At 35.5% G+C, this 24468-nt stretch overlaps 1 protein-coding gene across 2 annotated transcripts in view; it reads right to left on the minus strand.

Annotated features, from left to right (window-relative positions):
- Positions 1–24468, minus strand: part of dapk1 (death-associated protein kinase 1) — an 89674-nt gene that overhangs the window by 22210 nt on the left and 42996 nt on the right. For both annotated transcript variants that reach the window (XM_051111253.1, XM_051111254.1), the window contains exons 6-18: positions 22053–22101; positions 21940–21966; positions 19219–19371; positions 16237–16282; positions 16056–16145; positions 15498–15590; positions 11321–11440; positions 10180–10278; positions 8311–8409; positions 7462–7560; positions 4196–4393; positions 3790–3987; positions 1382–1480 (exon numbers count right to left, since the gene is read on the minus strand). In XM_051111253.1, coding sequence (XP_050967210.1) covers positions 1382–1480; positions 3790–3987; positions 4196–4393; positions 7462–7560; positions 8311–8409; positions 10180–10278; positions 11321–11440; positions 15498–15590; positions 16056–16145; positions 16237–16282; positions 19219–19371; positions 21940–21966; positions 22053–22101 — 1370 coding nt within the window. The remainder of the gene's footprint in view (positions 1–1381; positions 1481–3789; positions 3988–4195; positions 4394–7461; positions 7561–8310; positions 8410–10179; positions 10279–11320; positions 11441–15497; positions 15591–16055; positions 16146–16236; positions 16283–19218; positions 19372–21939; positions 21967–22052; positions 22102–24468) is intronic.

The following is a 24468-nucleotide window of genomic DNA, read 5'->3' on the forward strand; positions in this document are numbered from 1 at the left end:
ATGAATTATGGATTCTCAAAATTCCCGTGTGCTGTAACATGCATTCTGCATCAGCCACTATACAATATTAACACCGAAGACGAGCACTCTGAGATGGTGTTGAGGCAAGGGGTGTGAGCGAGGGGTGTGTGGGCCAGCTGAGGGGAGGGATGTTGGGGTTATTGATCGAAAACATACATTGTTTAGAATGAATCGGTTGGGGGTTCATTGGGGCATGCTGTCCTTCACCAGTGCTGAAAGTGAAACAGTGATTTTCCACTGGCATATTAATAAGCTTCACTGTGGAAAGAACATTTTAATGCACTAGGCTAATATCAGGCAGATATATCCTGACAAACACACATTAAGAATGAATCATATTAAGAATCAGTCATACAAAGGAGGGACACCCAAACAATCATATAATAACACGCAAACCTACAGAAACCAATACACATTGTGTGGGAGAGGCACTATATGAGTTAAGACACAGCTGACTGAAAGATTAAGGATTAAGGACAGAAAGGTAATCTAGGCTGTCCTGAATGATAAATGGACACTTATTTAAAGAGGTAAAGAGAGTGCAATTTGATTAATGTGCAAAGAGGGCAGGACACGGGCTCATTACAGTTACACCTCAATATCTAAAAAGAAGACAAAAGCCAAATTGAACAACAAAACGTTTTAGAGAGCATGTGGAAAATATGTTACTATTCTATAAATATATATGACATAAACTGTTTCTTTCCAAAAAAAAATTAAAAATTACTGAGCCCGTTTTAAATTGTACTGTATGTGCACATAAACACAACAGATCTTTCTGGTCCTCAAATCTGATTGGCTGAAAGGAGTGCAATATTCTAGTGATAACAGAACTGTTTCGCCTGTTTTGTCACTGCGTTTGCGATCTCACAGCGAGTCATGGTGGATGCCCAAATCCACCATAATTTTTTAAATAATACCGTTTTTGTGTCACGGAATACAGTTTTAAGAGTTTTTAGGCAGGAATGTACTTGTTTAGACTTATGTTATGTGGTTTGTTAATAAATACTACATTCATTTGAAAATTTGCTTTAATGTTTTCGGAGATGTCAGCTCCAGGGCGTCAACCAACTTCCAAAGTGACGTTTTCGAATTAAGAATGGAAGCTTGGGCTCAGCTGTTAAAATGACAAACATGATTTAAATCCATGGCAGAAGGACGTAGTTTGCACAAAAGAGGGTTTTTAAAGACATTCTGTTGATGTTTCTTATGTATTTACACACTTGTCCCAACAAGCTGTTGTATAAACGCTGTGACGCATGTTGTGACATATAAATCATGATGTAAAAAATGTATAATACGGTTTCAAATTATATGGGGTTTTATTTTCGCATTAAAACCCTGATGATCTTGGACTTACGTTAGTAATGGCTTCAGTGTTGGCTCCTGTAACACAGAGATGACGCACCACTTCCAGACCACCGTTACTAGCTGCCAGATGAAGAGGTGTTCTCCCAAACTACAGACAAACAAAAAGCAAACATCTGTAAACACTCTCTTTCTGAGAATGATTCATTGCAAATGGTAGCTAGAAAACAAAAGGTGAAAAATTGCTTTTGTCAGAAAATTATTCAAGTGTATCAAGTGATTCAAAATGCTGATTATTCAATTTCATATTAATATAACTCAGTTCCTCTTGACCTGTAAAGCCCTCAGTTGGAAGAAACACAAACCATCTTCCAGCTGTAATGGAAGTGCCATTTAAAAAAATCACACAGAAGTAACAACCATGTATAATTGGTATGTGAAAATTGTAAGAAAATTACAACCAAGTAAATGGGGTCAATTGAGGGGACTGAAAAAGGAGTGGATGATGATTCAAGACTGACAAGAAAAAGTGCAATTATTATTACTTGAATATGACAAAGGTAAAAACTGGTCTATAGGATAAAATCAGGGTTGTTACAAGGACATTGGATGCCCATTTTCCACAACTTGGTATGATTTGTTAGGGTCTTCATGAAATGTCTGCAACATACATTAGTTAAAAATTCATCAATGGTCATGCAAAACACCACCTTTTTACCTTGTCAAAAACAGCTCTGTTCACAGCGAACAATTTTGGTGCATGTCTCTTTAAATAATAATGAGCTACTGCTCACTCCACCCTTCTTTTCTGTTTTTGTGTATTTTGTGGTACGTTATCATCAAAAACAAAACTAATTCACTCTCATGTTCACTCTTATGTCAAGACTCTTATGTTTACTTTTACATCCAACTACAAAACATCTGCTTTGCTTACGAGACGTTGTTGCTACAGCTGCTCGAGTGTGGAGAAAATGGCGGACAGCGTACAACTAGCTGAGGGAGGAAATATGCTTATATGCTAATATGCTGCCCATCAGTGTTTTCTGATGAGGCCTGAGTAATATGACATCATACTGCTCAGAAAATCAAAACGGCTTGATAACTGAGACTGTTTAGGTTTTTTGGGATTAAAAAAAAGGAGTGAGTGGATTGGCAGCTAACTAGAGATGCACCGATTGCAATTTTCTTGGCCGATTCTGATTTACAATTTTTTTGTAAGTGTGACCTGCCGATTTTCTCTTTATTTTTTACATAATTTAACAAAAAAATCTTAAACATTACAATTTCCCCAATCTAGACTAAATTACAGATATTCTCTATAAATGCATTTACACTGCAAAATTTCAAATGCATAAACAATTTTATAAAAATCTTTTAAATATTTTTAAACATACAAATAAAAAATGTCACAACATAAATACATCATCAGTCGCCGTAAGTGTGATGTCAAAACAGATCGGTTCGGAATCGGCAGACTGACCGGCCGGTCACCGGTCCGGGCCGATCATGTGGAAAACCGGCTAATTCCTGGCTGATCGATCGGTGCATCTCTACAACTAACTGAAATAAGTTCAAGCTAAAGCACTAAAATTACTGACTATAAATAAATAAAAAATAAAACTGAAATATAAATAGACATAACAATAAACCTAAGTACCAATATTTAAAACAAAACCATAATAAAAATTACAAAAGCATATAATGGACTTACTAAAAATTAAACTAAAATAAAAATGAAAACTAAGCTAATACAAAATATTAATAAAAAATTAATAATACATAAATATGGATGAAAACATACACTACCAATCAAAAATGTTTGAACAGTAAGATTTTAATTTTTTTTAAAAAGAAGTTTCTTCTGCTCACCAAGCCTGCATCTATATGATCCAAAATACAGCAAAAGAATTAATATTGTGAAATATTTTTAATATTTAAAATAACTGTGTTCTATTTTAAATTTATTTTAAAATGTAATTTATTCCTGTGATCAAAGCTAAATTTTCAGAACAATTACTCCAGTCTTCACTTTCACATGATCCTTCAGAAATCATTCTAATATACTTATTTGCTGTTCAAGAATTTTTTTTATTATTATCAATACTTAAAACAGTTGAGTAAATTTTTTTCAGGATTCAAAGAAAGATCCAAAGTTCTGCTTTTGTAACATTATACACTATACCACTCAAAAGCTTGAAGTCAGTATATTATATATTTTTAACTTCTATATTAATACTTTCATTTAGCAAGGATGCTTTAAATTGATCAAAGTGATGATGAACACATTCATAATGTTGCAAAAGATTTAGATTTCAAATAAATGCTGTTCTTCTGAACTTTCTATTCATTCAATTAAAAATTTTACTGTTCAAAAACTTTTGACTGGTAGTGAATGGATTTAGGAGTCAAACAAAAGCATATTACACAGCAAGGTTATATCAATCCTGGTTTGAAACTAACTTTGTTAGGAATATCCAGATTGGCTTTAGCAGCACAGAGTTGCATGACCACAGGCATGTTGCCGTCCTTGCAGGCGATGTGAAGGGGTGTGTTGCCGTGGCGATCCTGGTGGTCCACATAGCAGTGATGGCTGAGCAGACACTTCACCACTTCAATCTGACATCTCCTCACTGCCAGATGCAGAGCGATGTGACCATCCTAAAATATATACATGCAAACACCATGATAAGAATAATCAGCAATTATTTTAACCAGCTTATTCTGAACATCTGAACAACAACATGCATGAAAGGAGACAGAATAAAGTGTTTTAATATTAAAAAAGACACAGTTCACCTTTAAAGAACAATACAACACTCTGCCACTGCAGCTGTTGGTTAATATTTTCTAAGTGTCTTGTGTTCACCTTATCAGCAGAGTCCAAGTCCGCCCCATGCTCTAGCAGACACTCCACGATGTCCTTGAAGCCGCGGGCGGAAGCGGTGAGTAACGGGCTCTCGCCCTCGCGGTTCCGGGCGTTGACATCGCAGCCAGCCTCGCACAGGACTCTGGCTACCGCGGAGTAACCGTGCCATGCTGCACAGTGGAGAGGTGTCTCCTGCTCCTGTGGAGGCATGAAAACAGTCTTTGGCATTCAGACCAAGAGCTTATGAATAACCTTGAACACATGCAGCTAACAAAACAACATTAGTCTGTGTCAAGCCCGTTTCACGTGACGAATTGGTCTTAATTAGCCCTTGACCCTGACACCTCCAATGAATGTAACAATTTTAAACATACAATTCGTGGCTGTGTCTGCCTCCTGGGATGGCATGTGAATATTGCTTTTCTTTTAACAGAGCAGGATATTGTAATAAACGCAACCACTATAAAATAAATCTGCAGTACTATTAAATAATAATTTGGTTGTGCACAATATTTATCGTTGTTCTAATAATTTAACTCCCACAAGCAATCCTAAAATGATTTTCTTTATTGCACTTTTCTGAAGTGGTGCTTCAGGCTCATTCATTTAAGTAATTCCTTCCTGAAATCTATCAACTAGGACACTTTTGCTTGTTAGTCGATGGGTGTCTGAGCAAGCAATATTTCTAAAAGCACAGGATACTACCTGGCTATGAACATTACTGTGGTGAGCACATAGCGCTGAACAAATAAAGTGAGGCACGGACATGATTAGTTCTCAGCACTCGTGTCACGTCAGCACTTGCGAAACCATTTACTACATTTACATTTCCCACTCTCATCAAAGACGTCAGGGATTAGGCAATTTCTTTTAAAAAGAATATTTTCTTCTTTCAAGTTGGACATTATTAATATAAATACACTACCATTCAAAGTCTGACGTTGCTCAGGTTTTTAAAATCTTTTTGAAAGAAGTCTCTTATGCTGCATTTATTTAAATTATTTATCCTATCTGATGCACATTGACAGTTCAAAATTAAAAACTCCAACCCTTGTTTCTAACAAAATTTTAGTCAGAAAAAAAGTCAGTGAATCAACTTGTACCTGAACTTTCAAGGGGACTCAATGCTATTTTTAGTTGTCTTATATTGTCTCAGTCTAAGTTACATTCACACTGGTGTTTTAGAGCCTAAACAAATTAGAATATAATAATAACAACAACAACAATTTTATATTATTGTTATTCCTTTGACTAGGGATGTAACAATATTATCAATATCGTGGTATCGCGATAGCAAAACTAGTCTCAGTATTATCGCGGTCAAATGATGATATGAAACGACAGGCCTTCCGGGCAAAAAGTGTAGTTTTTAAAATATATTTAAACCTCTTATTCTAACACAAAAGGTCTTTATGTGTTTTGGACTATTATAGTTTGAAAAAGTATCTGTCAATCAATTGAAAACTGAAAACGTAATACGGCCTAATCCCTTCATCAACTCTGTTTTGGCTGTGCGTATCAAAGTGAAGCGCACACACTGTTGAGGCGATCGCCTCAGGATCCGGTATTTTCCACGCCTTAGAACGGCTCAGTTCACAGTGAATGAACGCAGTGAACTCGTTTATTGCACGTGCTGTGAGTTTAGTGCGCGTTTGGGAATGCAGTGGTCATCGGTTATGCTTTGTTTTCGTGGAAGACGATTACAGCATTTCAGTAGATTTGTAGTGAGAAGTGTTTTTCTAAGCCTTTTTTCACTGAAGCTGGAGTTTTCCTTCAAAATAAAAGCTCCACTGCTGTTTCTGTCAAAATAAAAGCTTAAAAGTTGCTGACAGCTAGCAGTTTAAATGGGCAATGTTACTGAAGTCCAAATTCAATCTCTTCAAGTGTAGAAATTAGGAAAGTAGTATTGTAATTTCCCTGCTGTAATTTAAAGCAAAAACTACATACAAGACAAAAAGATTTTTACAATATATGGCCTTTTACAATATATGGCTATTACTGTCATTGTTATTATTACTATTATATTCTAATTTGTTTAGCTTCCTAAAACACCAGTGTGAATGCAATTAAGACTGAGACAGTATACCACAAATAAAAAGAGGGTTGAGTCCCCTGTAAAGTTCAGGTAAGTCAATTCACTGACTTTTTTCACTTAAAGGGGTCATCGGATACCCATTTTCCACAAGTTGATATGATTCTTTAGGGTCTTAATGAAAAGGTTAAAAAGGAACTTTGGTTAAAAATTCTCAATAGTTCTCAATAGTAAAACAACACCCTTTTACCTTGTCAAAATGAGCTCTGCAAAAATCATCCCATTCTAAGGGGATTGCTCCTTTAAATGCAAATGAGCTCTGCTCGCTCCACCCCTCTCTTCTCTCTTTGGAGTGACGGGCCTGTTTACTTTAGCCACATTTAGTCATGTTTACCCGCTAAACTTGCTAACTAGCACATTTTTAGGAAAGGCGATTGCAAAGATTCATAAAAAAAACCCTTACACTCATATGTGTGTACTGTGTGTAATTATTATGTATAAATACAAACACATTCATGCATATATTAAAAAAATATTTACAAGTATATGTATTTATCATTTTTATAGAATTAACATTATATATAAGACTTTTATTCTGCATGCGATTAATCGCGACTAATCGTTTGACAGCCCTTATTTAATATTTTTTTTACACAGACTTTAATACATTTGAGGAAATGATGATACATTTTTTTGATGAATAGAAAGTTTTAATTAAATCAATTAAAATTAATGTCTTTACTGTCACTTTTGAATTTAATGCATCCTTGCTAAAAATAATCTTACTGACTTTAAACTTTTGAACCATAGTGTATATTGAACTACTTTCAATATATTCAATATACTTCAATAATGAAGTAATACTTACAAAGAAGACACACTTTATTTCTTCATCATTAAAAAATAGATAAAACATGAGATGAAGAGTCATATCAGAAGGCTAATAAAAGTGGCTTTATTTACACAGAGCAGGTTGCCTCATGGGGGCAGACATCATGACTGATGAAAAAACTGAGATCACATGACCAACCCAACACTACTCTTTTTATCTCAGTAACTACCCGTTAATCAGTCATTTATTAAATCAAATGCCTGTTAATATTGAATTTGTACGATAGCAACTGAACTTTTGCTTTTGTGCGATGCTACATTCACACCGCCAAGTGTCGTATTAGTCCACAATGGCTTGGACTTGTCAGTGTGGTGTAAATCAGTGTGTGTGTATGATACATACCCGGTCCACTAGGTCGGGGTTGGCATGGATGCTGCAAAGGTACTGGACTACATCCACGTTACCATAGCGAGCTGCCACATGCAGAGCTGTTTCTCCAGACTAGAACAGAATGTCAAACATTACTCACATTATGAATTACATGCTGACGTCTGGCCATAATTCAGTGATGAGCAAGCATTTTATTAATGTGATTACACTTTGATGATCTGAACAAAAAAAATGCGATGACCATGTGTATGTGTACATCAGGGAAACAATCAAAACTGCTGAACTAGGCTGTAAGAAACAGCTAAGAAGGATTTCCCTGCTGCCAAAGAAGGGTTATAGAAACCGGAAAGCCTGCATAAACAGAATGTGGTTACTTCAAGGGAGAGATCCTTGTTTGCTGAGAACTGCCAAAACCATTCCCAAATCAGCTTTGCGCTGGACTTGAGCGCAGTGCTCCTCCTAGAAACAGTTCAGGCTGAGGCGGACGTTTGAAGGACTCAATTTACACCCGTAATGAAGCTGCGGACACTCCAAGTGTGATTCTGTATGGCACTCCCCACAAACTCGACAACACTTTACCCCCGTGAATTCGCTTGACTGAGCGCACTTCACTGACTAGTGAGGCAGTCAACAAACAGTCAACAATTATTTCATACAACGGCAAACCTCAGGCCAGCGAGTAACCATAGCAACTGCAAATTACCAATGGGAAGTAGAGAGGCGTGTGAACTCAGTAGGAAAGGTTTTCTGGAGAAAAGGTGCCGGATGGGGAAAGCCTTTGAAAAATGGAATCTGTCCTCTCCCTGGGGTTGTGATTGTTGTGTGTGTGTGTGTGTGTGAGAGAGAGAGAGATGGAGGCACCTTATCTTGGATGTCCAGAGGGCACTTCTTTTCATGCAAGAATCTCAAGGTCCCCACATGACCATGTCGGGCGGCGTAGTAGATAGCGTTGGCTCCAGTCTGTGGAAAAGAATGGCATGTTGTGTTGAGCTGTACGTATTTTCAGCCGTTTTGGTGTCTATCATGTCCTAATTTACCATTTAAACTCTGTTAAAACTACTGGTGAAGCATGTATTCAGTGTATTCCTCTATTCATTTTGTCTGATGTGTCTACTACCGTTCATAAGTTTGGGGTTGGTACAAATGATCTGAATGAAATTAATACTTTTATTCTGAAAAGACACATTCAATTAATCAAAAGTCTGCTGATCAAAATTAGCATACTAGAATAATTTATGAAGAATGCGTGACACAAGGATTGCTTGAGGGCGAGTCATGGAGTAATATTCATTTTTTGGGTGAAGTATCCCTTTGAGTAACTGCTGGTAAAAAAACAGCTTTGCCGTACTAGGAATAAACTACAATTTACATATTAAAATAGAAAATAGTAAATTGTAGTATTTATTACCGTTAAGGTCAAAAGTTTACATGCCCCTTTTCAGAATCATTAAAAAATGATTATTTTACTAAAACAAGGGGGATCGTACAAAATGCATGTTATTGTTTATTTAGTTCTGACCTGAATAAGATATTTCACATAAAAGACGTTTACATATAGTCCACAAGAGAAAACAATAGTTGAATTTACAAAAATGACCTAGTTCAAAAGTTTACCTGAATGATTTACAGCTGTGTTTGTTTAGTGATAGTTGTTCATGAGTCTCTTGTTTGTTCTGAACAGTCTAGCTGCTCGCTGTTCTTCAGAAAAAATCCTTCAGGTCCCACAAATTCTTTGGTTTTTCAGCATTTTTGTGTATTTGAACCCTTTTCCAACAATGACTGTATGATTTTGAGATCCATCTTTTCACACTGAGGACAACTGAGGGACTCATATGCAACTATTACAGAAGGTTCAAACACTCACTGATACTTCAGAAGGAAAAACCATGCATTAAACCAGGTGGTAAAAACTTTTTGAATCTGAAGATCAGGGTAAATTAAAATTATTTTGTCTTCTGGGAAACATGTAAGTATCTTCTGTAGCCTCTGAAGGGCAGTACCAAATGAAAAAATACGATATTTAGGTAAAATAACAAAAATGTACACATCTTCGTTTTGTTTAAAAGTTTTCACCCTTGGCTCTTAATGCATAATTTTTCCTTCTGGAACCTCAGTGAGTGTTTGAACCTTCTGTAATAGTTGCATGAGTCCCTCAGTTGTCCTCAGTGTGAAAAGATGGATCTTAAAATCGTACAGTAATTGTTGGCAAGGGTTCAAATGCACAAAAATGCTGGAAAACCAAAGAATTTGTGAGACCTGAAAGCAGTTTAACTGTTCAGGACAAGCAAGGTGTTAAAAACACAGTATTAAGAATCAAGGGGATTTAAACATTTGAACCATTTTTACAAATTCAACTATTATTTTCTCTTGTGAACTATATGTAAACATCTTTTATGTGAAATATCTTATTGAGGTCAGTACTAAATAAGCAATAACATGCATTTTGTATAATCCCTCTTATTTTGGTAAAATAATTAAGATTTTTAATGATTCTGAAATGGGGATGTAAACTTTTGACCTCAACTGTATATTAGATTAATATATTATATACTATATCAATATTTAAATTGTTATATTAATTAATTGATTGATTTTTTTACCAAACCAATTTAGTCTTGGTGTGCATAAGACATTAAAAAAAAAAGTCATACCAAACATAAACTTTTAAATGGTGGTGTAAATTTTTTAATTTCTTGTACAGTAATTGTCTGAAAAAATGAAGTACAACACCTTATCAAAGGCTTGAATCTCCGCTCCTTTTTTCATTAGCACATCAATGATCTGAACGTTTCCACATCCCGCGGCAATCAGGAGCGGAGGGGTTCCGTGCTGAAGTATGAACACACACACAAACAAACAGAAACACACACAAACAGGAATCACTTTACTGAATATAACAAGGCGCTAATAGCTCCTCATTGCATTCAAAAGCAGATTTAATTAAGCCTATAATTCTGAGTCAGTATGAACATGCCAATTCAAATTAGCCTGATTCATTTTTCATTGTTCGCACAGCAGCTTTAATTGGCGAAGAGCAATCACAGCGATTGGTAAAAATTTTTTGCAGGCCCAAGACTGGAACTGTTTCTCAAGAATAGTGATAAACTCCTCTGAATGAATAAATGCATGACCGTCACGGGAATAGTTCTCACTGTGCATACACAAACACAGATAGTTCTGGACAGCTGAGCAATACAGTTAAAAGCACGCTTGCTTCTTCACATCAGTGAGCAGATTACGGTTTCATCAACATCAGCCTCATTCCTTCATTCTAAACAAACACTTTTCCTGTGTCGCACACGTGCTGTACACACACACACACAACATTTCAACATATACGTACACACTCACCGAAAAAAGACTTCTCGCAGAAAACACATGTTGTTAATTTAAAAAAAAGTTATAATGTTTATTAATAAAAATCTTTAATTAAAATGTTTTTCAAATTTATCTCGTTATAAAGATGTTTTACTAGACAAAAATACTGATTAGGACTTTTTACAGTGTTCCCTTGCAAATATCAGGAATGATTAGCATAATAATGGCAATTAACCCCCAAGTCTCTTTCATTCTATTCAAAATTCCCATTGTGACGGTGACTATGCAAAGCACAGCGTCAAACAAGTGGGATGAGTTATGGTCCACTGACTGTTTCTCAGTCACTGGCTGCACATCTGAGTGTCAGTGCTGAAAACGACAATGTAAACTCAGACGTCATGGGCGTACGGTGACACTGATACCCTTATCAGCTCAATCGAGCTCAGGTTGGCTACCGATCACTTGGACAGAAGAGACCATAAGCATGACTGTCACTCTCTGTTTTTTTGTCATTTCTGTATCACCTATATAAGTCTCACTTTGTCTCTCTCACCTTGTTAGGTTGATTAATATCATAGCTGGTCAGAGATCCAAGCAGGTGTTTTAGACCAGGAACATTGTCATCGTTGATTGCGTGGATAATAGCCTTCATGACAAATGAGTCCTCCTCATCCTATCAAAAAACAAAATCAATGAGTTACTGAATATACACAGACCAAAACACATACTACAAGCACACATGACATGTCAGTATGATACAAAAATTTGGGGTCAGCCTTTGTTTTTGTTTTGCTGAATAAATCCATTTATTCAACAAGGATGCATTAAATTGATCAAAAGTGACAGTAAAGACTTTTATTTCCTTACAAAAGATTTTTTATTTAAAATGAATACTGTTTTATTAAACAATCTACTCACAATAACTCTAGTTTCCACAAAAATATTAACTTCTCAATATGCAAAAAATCACTGACGGCCTCAGATTTAATAATAAGAATACTAAGTATCTTAAAATATTATGCATTTCAGGTTTTAGGTCAAATTATTTATTAAATAATTACATTATTCATTTTTGTGTAGATTTGGGCTTTTTAGTGGATAGATTTAGTGCATCCGGCATAAAAAACCTGTGCCAAATCGGCTGTGCGGATCACTCCACTGTGGCGACCCTGATAAAGGGAGCAAGCCGAAGGAGAGAGAGAGTGGATAGATTAAGATTTTTGACTTTAATATACTACCACAGACCAGGACATGTTGCAAGTAAGAATTAAACCTACAGTTCGAAAGTTTACATACACCTTGCAGAATTGCAAAATGAAAGGGATCATACAAAATGCATGTTATTTTTTATTCAGTACTGACCTGAATAAGATATTTCACATAAAAGACATTTACATATAGTCCACATAAGAAAATAATAGATGAATTCACAAAAATTACCCTTTTCAAAAATTAGTTTCAAAAAGTTTTAAACGCTCACTGATGCTTCAGAAGGAAACACATTACATTAAGAGCTGGGGGTGAAATTGTTTTTAATTTGAAGATATGGGTAAATTTTATTATTTTGTCTTCTGGGAAACATGCAAGTATCTTTCGTAGCTTCTGAAGGGCAGTACTACATGAAAAAAAAAAAAAAGATATGTAGGCAAAATAAGTAAAATGTGCATATCTCCATTCTTTTCAAAAGTTTTTACCCCCTGGCTCTGAATGCATCGCTTTTTTTTTTTTCAGAGCATCAGTCTTAACCTTCTGTAATAGTTGCATATGACTCAGTTGTCCTCAGTGTGAAAAGATGAATCTCAAAATCATACAGTCATTGTTGGAAAGGGTTCAAATACACAAAAATGCTGAAAAACCAAAGAATTTGTGTGACCTAAAGGATTTTTCTGAAGAACAGCGGGCAGTTTAACCGTTCAGGACAAACAAGGGACTCATGAACAACTATCACTAAAAAAAAAAAAACAGCTGCGGATCATTCAGGTAACAACACAGTATTAAAAGTCAAGTGTATGTAAACTTTTGAACAGGGTAATTTTTATAAATTTAACTATTATTTTTTTCTTGTGGACTATATGTAAATGTCTTTTATGTGAAATATCTTATTCATGCCAGTACTAAATAAAAAATAACATGCATTTTGCAGATTCTGCAAGGTGTATGTAAACTTTTAACTCCAGCTGTATATAAACCATGTGAGCTACACAGCTCTGACTTGATCTTTTTATGAATAAAAATAATTGACAACCTCAACCGTGATAAAATCAGATGGAAAAACGGCCAACATGACAGCACTTAGGCTATTATACAAAAAGCTTTAGAAGGAAAAACAACAGCAAGCCTTCTTTGACAGTCACACTTTGAGCAAATCCTTTTACGCTCAGTAGTACTACAGTTGGTCTTATCAGCAAATACACAGCGTGAAGTCCTAATCCTATTGAATAATACAGACGAGGGGCGGAGCAGAGACCGTGCTTTCCCTTCACCGCCCGACCGCTGCTTTGTGTGCTATGTGACCCAGCCACCTCGAAACAGCATCTGACAGTTCAGACGTGTGGGACAAAACACTCAAATACACAGCTAAAGGGAAACTGGACTGGCTGTGAGGCAGAGAAAAAGAGTATGTGCGCTTGTGTTTAATGAAGGAGTGTACTGGAATAACACCCAGACAGACCCACATACACGTCTCATACTAGACGAGTGTATCCAATTACACAGAACACACACTTCAACACACTGTACAAACAGCTAGAGGCTTCAAAAGAGAGTGATGCTAGAGTCACTCATGGATTGTAAAACAAGACTCCTATATGATTTTTATGTAATTTTATGTGACCTTAGGGTGATTTGGGTGTAAATTTGTTCTGTCCCTGCAAAACAAAACAAAAGCAGCGATTACCAGGGTTCAAGCGCTTTAAGGCATTTAAGCACATATAAAAAAAAAAAAGACATTACATATTATTTAGCAAGCCTGTAACAACCTAAATCAATGATTTTGTAAAGCATTTTTGGCAGACGGGAAATTTACCATAGAAATATGATGTTTACGACTGTTATAGTGCCAGCTGTGGTCCGATCTCCCTAAAACTTTGCATGCATGTTTAGAATCACCTGTTGCTTTTGCTCACCAGGTTTTGTGAAGTTTTGAGTTTTCGTTTAGGCTTTATAGAGACAGAGCGACATGCGTCATAATCTGAAAACTACGCCCAATGTGAAATACCCTGCCAGACAAAACGCATGCCTCGGATTCATCTGTCACCCTGGCAAAATTTTCAGGCATTTTGCTTTCAGTGATGGTATCAGTTGATAATACTATGCACTTTACAATGTATAATATGTTGCTGACAGCCATATTTATTTAAAATAAAAATTTTAAAAAATTCCAAAGTATTTTCTCAATTTTAAATAAAATAGCAACACACACTTGTTAAAAATCATTCACTATCATTTAAAAGTTTGGATTCAATAATTTTTTTTTTTATGTTTTTGAAAGACTAAATAATGCAAAACAGCAATATTGTGAAATATTGTTATTCTATTTGAATAAAGTGTAATTTATTCCTTTAATGGCAAAGCTAAACTTTCAGCAGCCATTACTCCAGTCTTCAGATATATGCTCATTTGCTGCTCAAGAAACATTTATTATTATTATCAATGTTAAAAAGGATTCCTTAATGATTAGAAAGTTCTAAAAGAACACATGTGGCTTTATAGAAGTCTTTACTCTCACTCCTGATCAATTCAATGCATTGTTGCTGAATAAAAGTATTAATTTCTTCCAAAAACAAAGCTTTTTGAATGGTAGTATATAGATGGATTATTAGAATGATAAAGGATGCGACAGTTTGATTATTGTTGCTGATACCCTTCCTATGTGAACAAACCCATTTCCTGTTCTAACAGAAACCTCAAATTTCACACATATTTAAGTGCACTATAAAGGCTGAAATATTTCTCACGGTTACGATACCATAACTCAGGTAATATTAAATCTAAAATTACATCTTAAGTTATAAGATCACTTCAGGTGACAGTGGAGGGCATGAGGTACACACATTTACTTTATGGCAATGTGTGACGTGTACAAAGCAGGGAAAGAAATAGAGAGATAATAAGCTGTAAAGTTTAGATAACAATTTATGTAGCACGCTGGCAATAACACTTCACTCTACAGGCTTATCACACATCACTAAGCAAATAACTGGACAGTATAGAGATCATGCAAATCGCCACGTCTGGACGAGTGTCAATGAATGTGCTTATATTAGGTTGGATGAGTCATCTGACTTCATGGCAAGCTTCAATAAAAGCCCTTACAGTAAACAGCTGTTATACAGTAATCATTCCAAAACCTGTAGAAACCAATTCAAGGCTTCAGATAAATTTTTCATTATGTCCAAGTACATTTTGTGTGGACTTGGTCTGCATGCATGTCCGCATCTATTCTCAGGTGTGTGGGAAGCTGACGGAGCTCATTAGAGCTGTTCATCCCATAAATACAGACCACAGCAGAGCTGAGGGATATGGGGGTTCCTCTGCTGTTGCCAGGCCTTTTAGGTGGTTTGCTGTTCTTTTCGCCAGTTCCTGCTGCCTTTTTGTTTTCTTTTTTTTAAATAATAATAAATAAAAAGTGTATACCTTTTCTCTCAGCAAATTTTTAATATGAGCTGAATATAATACATGGATAATCTTAATAAGCTTCTTGAACGATGACTTTAACTGTGAACTCTTACCAGTGTGTCATCACTGCGTGCCACGCTCATGTTGCTCCTAGACAGGAAGGAGCGGGAGAGCCGGTTACACAGAGAGATGAGACGTACCGATTGCTGAGGAAGTCAGACAAAACAAACAAACAATATTAAGGAAGAGATGTTCAAGAGATTAAATGAGATATTTGTGACTCCTTCTATAGAATTTGGAACATTTGTTTAATCTAAAGCATCAAATGGTGATTAAACTCTTCTTGAATAGATTAAATGATATTTCCACTCTGTTAACCGACTATTATTTGTTTTTATGACATGAGCTTAATTCTGCGCTTGCGGGCATTGTAACTGTGCGTGCTTTTTTATTGTTTTATAGCTCCAAGGGTTTGTTTTGCATGCTTTTAACAGAGCTTGTGGAAAAAGCGTGACTTGTTGGTGTGGCACATGATGCTGATTCCTCAGAAAGCACTACTGAGGGTGCAGAACTGTCTAACAAATACATTTTTCACTGTAGAACATGATGTTTGCTTCCTAAATGTTGAACTAGCATTTCAACAGTCGAAAGTCAAATAATAAAAAAAGCACCTTCCACTTTCTTCTGGCAGCAAACTTCTTAAATTTCTCCATGTTCACTGCTGATTCCTTACGACTCAGCGCCTGCTGCGTGTCCTTTGGCTTAAAAGAAGACATTCATACATTTAACCAAATGTTAAGATAATAAAATGTGTTTGACAACTGGTTTATATGTAGAGGTTGTTGGACTAACCTTGATCCAGGGATGTTGAAGACTGTCCAGGATTGTCATTCTTTTTCTGTAAACATGAAAACACCATTTTCACTTGTGATATTTTTTTTTTTTTTTTTTTGGTAACACTTTACAATAAGGTGTCATTTGTTAACATTAGTTAATGTATTAACATGAATGGACAATGAACAATTCATTTATTACATTATTTCTTAATCTTTGTTAATGTTAGTTAATAAAAATACAGTCGTTCATTGTTTGTTCATGTTAGTTCACAGTGCATTAACAAATGTTAACAAACACAACTTGAGATTTTAATAATGCATTAGTAAATGCTGAAATTAACATGAACTAAGATTAATAAATGCTGTAATCAATAAACATAGACAGGCAGTTTGTGAACTTCTCTTAACTTAACTTAAACAACAAGCTCCCACAAATAAGCACATAAAAGACAACCTTCGGAGGAAATGAGAAGGCATTCATTATACAAATCGAAAGATACTTATCACAGTGTGCATTGCAGAACACACATGGAATTGTGGGATTGGGCTCTGGAATGTTGCATATCAGCTTTCGTGACAATGTTTAGATCTAAACAGCATTTATGCTGTGAATGACACATTTTAGTGAAGTACAGAGAGGACTTCTGCAGAACTAGTTTTAGTTCTCTTTTAAATATCAGCAGAAGTAAATGAGGTCAGTGTAAATAAAAGATTAAATGAGAGCAGTCAACCAGCAGAGAAGCAATTTGGTAGACCAATATGGAACCAAAACAGGAATTATTAATGTTTTCACCTTCGTGTGCAAAGCACCTGTTCCTGTTTGTTTACACAACACACTTCCTCAGTTCGTTAATTAGTGACAAGATTTGAGACAAATATTCTTTGCAGGATTCACTGATTCAGTATAACCACAGACAATCAGTTAACAAATAGTTTTAATGATATTTAATAGTATTTCTAAATAAAACTAGACTGAAGCAAATATATATATACTCTCTAGATATATATAAAACTCTCTTCTGTTAGGAACACGCTGTGTAGGTGCTTTCTCTTAACACTACAAAAAGAGTTAACCTATAAAGGTGTATCAATGCACATTCCCCACCAGTCCTGTGTAAACTACGGCATGCAAAGTTTTATTTATTTATTTATTTTTTAATATTGAGAGATTATGCAACAGAACAAGACAGTCTTAAGTAGCTGCTCACTTAAAACGATCTTTCTCGCCTCAGTCTGCTCAATCTTGGTGATGTCAGTGCCCTAAACGATGTTATAATGGGAGTATTTCACATACAGAGGTGAAAGATCGGATGATGAAGTTACTAAAGAGGAGTCCGATGACAGTCTGTTATATGCACATTGCGCGAACAGTTGTGCTGCGCTCGCTTTTCTAAATGTAAACCACAATGTAGCCTACACTATTCACGACATCTAAACATACAGTACAAGGTACAAGGGGTGATCAAAACTTCAGAGACTATGCCCATGATAAACAATGTCCTTTTCAAGGTAACGTTAGATTGCTTGCGTAATGACGCAGTACAGCTCTCCTGACAGACAGCTTTCTTTAAACCTGTGAAATGAAAGTGAAACCCATCTCACTTTAAACCTGTTTTTCTCAAAATTTCATTCCTGAAAATCAGCCAACTTCAAATAGCAATAACTTTTGTTACGTCCAAGTTATGGACAAAATAAAAACAGTTTTGGAAAGGGCTTGAACCCAGCTGGCATGGTATCAAAACCTAAAAAAGGTAAAATTTCACCATGTGTTGGGTTTTCCTAAATCGCATCTCTCACATTTTCTCTGAAATGAATCCAGTCATAAGGGTGAGATTTATACATCATCCGAAATAAATAAGCTTTCCATTGATGTACGGTTTGTTAGGCTAGGACAATATTTGCTGGAGATACAACTATTGAAATATCTGGAATCCGAGGGTGCAAAAAAGCTGATATATTTACGGTAGGAAATTTACAAAATATCTTCATGGAACATGATCTTTAGTTAATATCCTAATGATTTTTGGCATAAAAGAAAAATCGATCATTTTGACCCATACAATGTATTGTTGGCTATTGTTACAAATATACATATGCTACTTAAGGTTTGTTTTGTGGTCCAGGGTCACATATTGCAATAATGTCATATTCAATCTTAAAAATAATGTAGAAACAACATAAAGACAGTGTATTTTTAATATTTGTTAACTTTTTTTTTTATGACTAAACGTGAGTATCACTACTACTGATGCCTCTAGGAAACCGTTCTTTTTTCCTAATATTTAACTATTGACTATAGCCATTTTAATATCTATTAGATATCTAAGTAAACTTAAAACAACCTTCACATAAACCCATTATTCACCTGTGCCCTTCAGCAAGTAGGTAATACACAGAAACTGAACAGAGTTATCAAACACTAAACACTAAACACTTAAAACTACAAAAGTTAATGATTTCCTTTTTTTGTTCTTTAATTAACAGACATCATAGCAGCTAGGTTATTAGGTTATTTGGCTGCTATTACTTTAAGAGCTGCCTCTGCTAAATGTGACGTGGATCTGACACGTTTTATTTGTGCCTTAATATGAAATGATACAGGCTACAGCGCGCACCACCACATTTGTATGTGCAATTGAAGCGCGCATGCTACGAGTACAGTATAATGGCTGACAGGACAAGTAAATTCGTTTTTACTGACATACGGCCTGACAACATCTCATCTGAACGCAGTTCACTGTTGTTCTACTGATGCTCCTTCGTCACATGTATCTTTCCCGTGCTCATTTGACTAGTGCTAAAGTGAAGTTGGAGTGCGTGTCTGAAAATCTCCCATTTGATGTGGTCGTAAAAACATTCTGCGACTAAATAAACACACTTCTTGTCAAGAAAAAAAGTAGCAGTTGTGAGTGGGGTGGCCAACCCTAGCCAACCTCCTGCATTAATTGCAGAAAAATGAATCGCCTCAAACTTAAAAAGCTTCTTCAGTTGTTCTTACTTTGGATCTTTGAGCAGTAACCGTGCAATGAAGTCTTTGGCCAAAGCACTGGTGTTGCTGAAGTACTCCTCATCAAACTCGTAGTCCACAGCTGACACATTGGCAAGTGTCTCTTGCTTATTTTCACCCAGGAACGGTGAGGCACCACTAAGCCTAAAGATAGAGAGAAAAAAAGAGCATTTTATCTACCGTTTATTGGACGTGAAGTTCTTCAGTATAGCAGCATTCAACAAAGTCAAGTTTGATGTGAACAATGTTGTTATATTATAAACTGCAGCCCAGCTTTTTTCCTGACTATTACTATCAAAGTGTGAGAAAACAGGCAAAGGCCATTTAGCGTTCAACACAAGCACTTTATTTTCAATGCTCCATTCCATTTTTTCCTTTGTGATAAAAATCTGTTCTAGACCACAATTACATTGGGTCTAACGAGCTCTCCTTCCACTATTATTACAGCCCGAGCACCGGTGGTGCGAGTACCCTACTGGAATTGCTCAGATTCATCTTCTTCTCCAAAATGAATCACATTTTTGCTCGAAAACTCATGAAACTTTGTATACGTGCCAAAAGAGATGAAAATTTACATTTGATATGGGTTTCAGAAGTGGGTGTGTCAAAACGGCTCAATAGCGACACCTATAAAATTTCAACGAAGCGCCCCTCGAGCGATGTTTCACATACATGTACGAAATTCCAATACCTACAAAAAAGTCCTCCAGAACGAAGTCTGAAACCCAACAGGAAGTCCGTTATTTTGAATTTTCTCGGCAAGTGCTGTTTTGCCATTATCAGGCATCGTATTTTACCAAACTCCTCCTACAGATTTAAACATATCAACACCAAATTTGGTCAGTCTAACCTAAAGCCCTTTGTGATGTTAAATTAATTGCGAAGATCTTGAGTTTTCGTTGAAGGGCATGTCCGTGGCGCCTGACAACCTTTGTTGTTTCGCCATGAAAAAGGAAGTTCAGGCATACAATGTCCGATCTGCACCAAAATTCACGTTCGATAAAGAGTCCTGTCCTGAACACATGCCCATGACCATATACACTTATAGCCATAGCTCCACCTACTGTCTACAGGAAGTGGCATGTTTTATGCTCCTGACAGAGATTTAATAACATCAACATCATATTTGGTCAGTCTTATCGAAAGGCCTTTGCAATGTTAAATTCTATGTTTACAACTTTAAATGCATATTGCCCACCGTTCGCCACTGGGTGGTGTTAAGCCCGGGTGCAAGGGCCCTTTCAACACTGCATGCAGCTTTAATAATCAAAATGTATTGCAGCTGCTAATTAAAAATCAGGAGACAAACTTCATTAATTATTGTAAAGTTACAGCTGTTCTAAATTCACACCGCCAATTAATGGCATTCCCTATGGGTGAGAAACAGTCTCCAGAAGAGTGAGAAAAAGAAAAGAATGGTGAAATAGGAATCCAAGAAGAGCATTGAGATTAGATGTGACAATGGTGTGCGATATCTACCTGATGTGAAGCTCTATTTTTATTTGCCTATGATGTAAGAGGAATGGAAGGAACAGCTCTGAGATAGACATTGAACTTTCCAGCTCTCTTTAGACTGCTAATTTTAGCACACGTTGATGGACAGATAGTGATGGACAAATAGGATAGAGAAGAAAAGAGAGGAAAAGAATGGACATTTTTGGATCAAAGTGGCTCTAACAATCCTAAAAGCAGGCTTTAATGTGATGAAATTTCTCTTTTACCCCCGCTTTTGAGCACAGGGTGAAATAGGAGTCAGATGTTTCCAGTTTTCGTGAGATTCACCCATTTACTGTTTACGTCAGAGACATGAGGATTTGGTTCCCATCAAAAAGGAGGGTCCCCTCAGGTCTTATCACAAGTAACAGGCAAGTTCCATTGTTTATATTGCTCTGTGATATGCTTAGTTCCCTCTCACATAGCACACACACATAAAGAGAGAGAGATAGACAGACCAACCTCAGTGTTTCCACAGGAAGACCAACATAAGCTTTACAATTAGACACTACACCCAGAGGTTGCACTAATAATCATTATCTATCACATTGATGGACTGGGTTATAAATTCCATGTCATGTTCTATTTTTATATAGCAGTAAAACGCTTTACTGCTTGGTATTTTTATGTGATGCTGGCATCACAAAAACACAAAAACTGTGGAAGGAGCTCTTTCAGTCTTTTCAAGTGCTTGAATTTTTCTTTTCCCCAGATTTCTCTACCCAAATCCTCATCTTTTCTCTGCTCCCCTTCTGATATTTGCCTGTTCTTCACTTCTAATCCTATTAGATTACTTTATTGTAGAAAAGCTTCTAAAATAGAGAAAAATAGTGTACCAAAATTAAATATTGTAAATGGCAGGGAAAAAAAACTCAGTGCAACCTCTATGCAGATCATTGGATGCAAGATCTTACTAAGCATCTTTTTACTACAAACATCAATCATTATGACAGTTGTAGCACAGCGAGAGTTTATTTTATGATTGCAAAACACTTAGTTCAACTGAATTTGCTTCATATTCTGCTAAATTTGGTCACCGTGTCTTCGCTTTACTGCAGAATGTGATTACAGCCATGCTTTGAGGAAAATAACGCAATTACGAAAATGGATGCTATTTCCAGCCTAAGTGAAAATCCATAAATGCATTTAGATTTAATTTGCAATGACATTAACTATATTTACAACATCACAACAACACTGATGATTATGAATACTTACAGAATATAAGTGATCACCCCAATGCTCCTAGAGTTAGACAGAAATAAAACCATGTTTAGCATAGGAAGTGAGGTAACAGCGAGATCAGATAATAATATAATGCTCATTCTCACCACATGTCTGCCTCCAGGCCGAGCGGCTCGTAGTTTACCACTTCTGGAGCTGCAGACCACAAAACAAAATCACTTACAACACAGTCTTACAACACAGAAGAGTTTGGAGTAAGCTGTGACCAATTTTACTTAAATCGTCAAAACATATGCAACTAACTAAACTTTATGATGCAAACACAACATCGGGTTTCAGATAAAACATGAACATGAGAAACAAAACTATTTACTAATGCTCAAACCACATCACATTCACTAGTCTTTTTTTGTCTTATTTTTAAATAATTCCAATAATATTTTGGCATAGAATTTCATGCTGTTGAAAGTATTGCTTAATATCATTTTTAGTTCAAGACTGGATTTTTAAAAAAAAAGAGAGTGCATATTAGTCTTGTGGTAAAAGTAATCTGTGAAACATTTAAAACACTTTTGGGAAAATGCTTCATTTTCAATTTTTAAATGACTAATTTTTTTAGCCAAGTAATTAAAATATTACATTTTATATATCAGCAATTCATGGCATGTATATCCTTTAAGATCTGGATAAGTTAGCATAAAACAAATTTTATCTGCCATTCAAAATATATTTGACATGACATAAGACAGTTTTTTGCATTAAATTTTTGCAATACTTATTACTTGTGTGCATCTTTTAAATAGTTATATATGGCAGCTATATATGGGCCATTCTACAGAAGTGGTGCAAACTGCTGTCCCACAAACAAAAAACACATTTAAAAGCATTTAAATATTCAAATCTCAGATGTTTGCTAAGATCCTACTATTATCTATTGTAATATTTAAAATATCAGTAAGCTTAATATATATATAAAATCATAATTTATTGGGTACTTTCAATTGGGAGGGGGCTGTCCTGAACCCTAACCCCTAAATTTCAACATATAAAAATTATATTGAAATATTTTTTTTGTCCATTGTTGTTTTTGAAAGCATCTTCAAAAAAAGTTAAATTTATTTTATATTTTCTTTGTAAATTATGAAACTATGAAAAAAGCATTTTTCACGTCACTACCGAAACAAGTGTTTTAATTCATTGTCTGAGACTGATTTTAACACACCTAAATTTATGACCAGGAAATATTCCTGTGTCCCCCTCTCTCATAGCTACAAGATGTGAGTAGATGGGCCCCATTCATTTGAGGTAAATGTGTTCAAAAGTTTGAAAAATCTGTGTGTAACTCTAAGGAATATCACTACCAAACACCTTTTTTCTGCAATGAAGCACACTTTTTTGGGAGTCATTACATAACATTTAGTTTTTATACGTATACCACTGTTCAGAACTGTGCTAGCTAACCATGTGCTGATTAGCATCTTTGAGCTAGGTTAAAAAGTATCTACAATTGTCACTACCAAAACATTTGGTGGTGTTTCGGCAGTGACATCTTTATTTTTTAGGTGTTATCCCATTAAGTGATCACTACCAAAATAGTTACGACCAAACACGTCATCTTTGTTTCGGTAATCACAAAAGAGAACACATGATCTTTTATTTTGGGGAAATAAACAAAATTTTAGTACAGTTATGTTTAGTATTTTAGTGTTTTAGTATGTGGGTTAAAATTTTGTAATGTAATGTGGTTGCTACCAAAACATTATTGTCACGACCGAAACATGGGATGTTTTGTCAAAAATAAAGTATACCAAATTATTAACTAAGATGTTATAACAGTGTTTGGTTCAATGTATATTCAAACTAATAAATCCTTAAGTTTGAAATCAGTATGATCAATTTTTTGCCTTTTACAAAGAAAAATTGGATTTAAAATACAAATCTCATAAAGTACACTTGAAATACTGTTAAAAATGTAATTGCTATTGATCTACCACTGAAAAAAAAAAAATAGCAAAAAACATATTTACATTGTAGATGTAAGCAAAATCTTAATAACCCTTCTCATTAAATTATATATCACTGTGTTTCGGTAGTGACAAATTTGGGGAGAAAACAAATATTCCAAAACTTTCTGAAAATAAAATATGAAAATTAACTGCACAATTACTATAAATGTGTCCTTTTGATATTATACAATTTGCATACATACAGACGTTTCCAACACTGACTTTGGATCAATTCTGTAGAATGGCCCATTTAAGATAAATGGTCATATATGGTTATATAACAAAAATAACGCACAGTTTGCAAGAGGAACTGAACGACACAGCCTTCCCCACTCTCTGTAACATAAAAAAAAATGCCTGGAAGAATATCTAGAAATGCTAAGTCGATGGTAGGATATTTTGGTGGTTTCTCACCGTACAAGCTGTGAAATGAGTCACTGCTTTCAGAGGATCTCAATCTCTGATGTGTTAATGAGGAAACAAGGAAATAAGTCTGAGGTGGGAGAGATGCTGCTGCTCTCAACGTCTGAGAATCGACTTATATTTACAATCTGTA

Source organism: Labeo rohita, chromosome 5, assembly GCF_022985175.1.
Source record: "Labeo rohita strain BAU-BD-2019 chromosome 5, IGBB_LRoh.1.0, whole genome shotgun sequence".
In the NCBI taxonomy this organism is placed as follows: domain Eukaryota; kingdom Metazoa; phylum Chordata; class Actinopteri; order Cypriniformes; family Cyprinidae; genus Labeo; species Labeo rohita.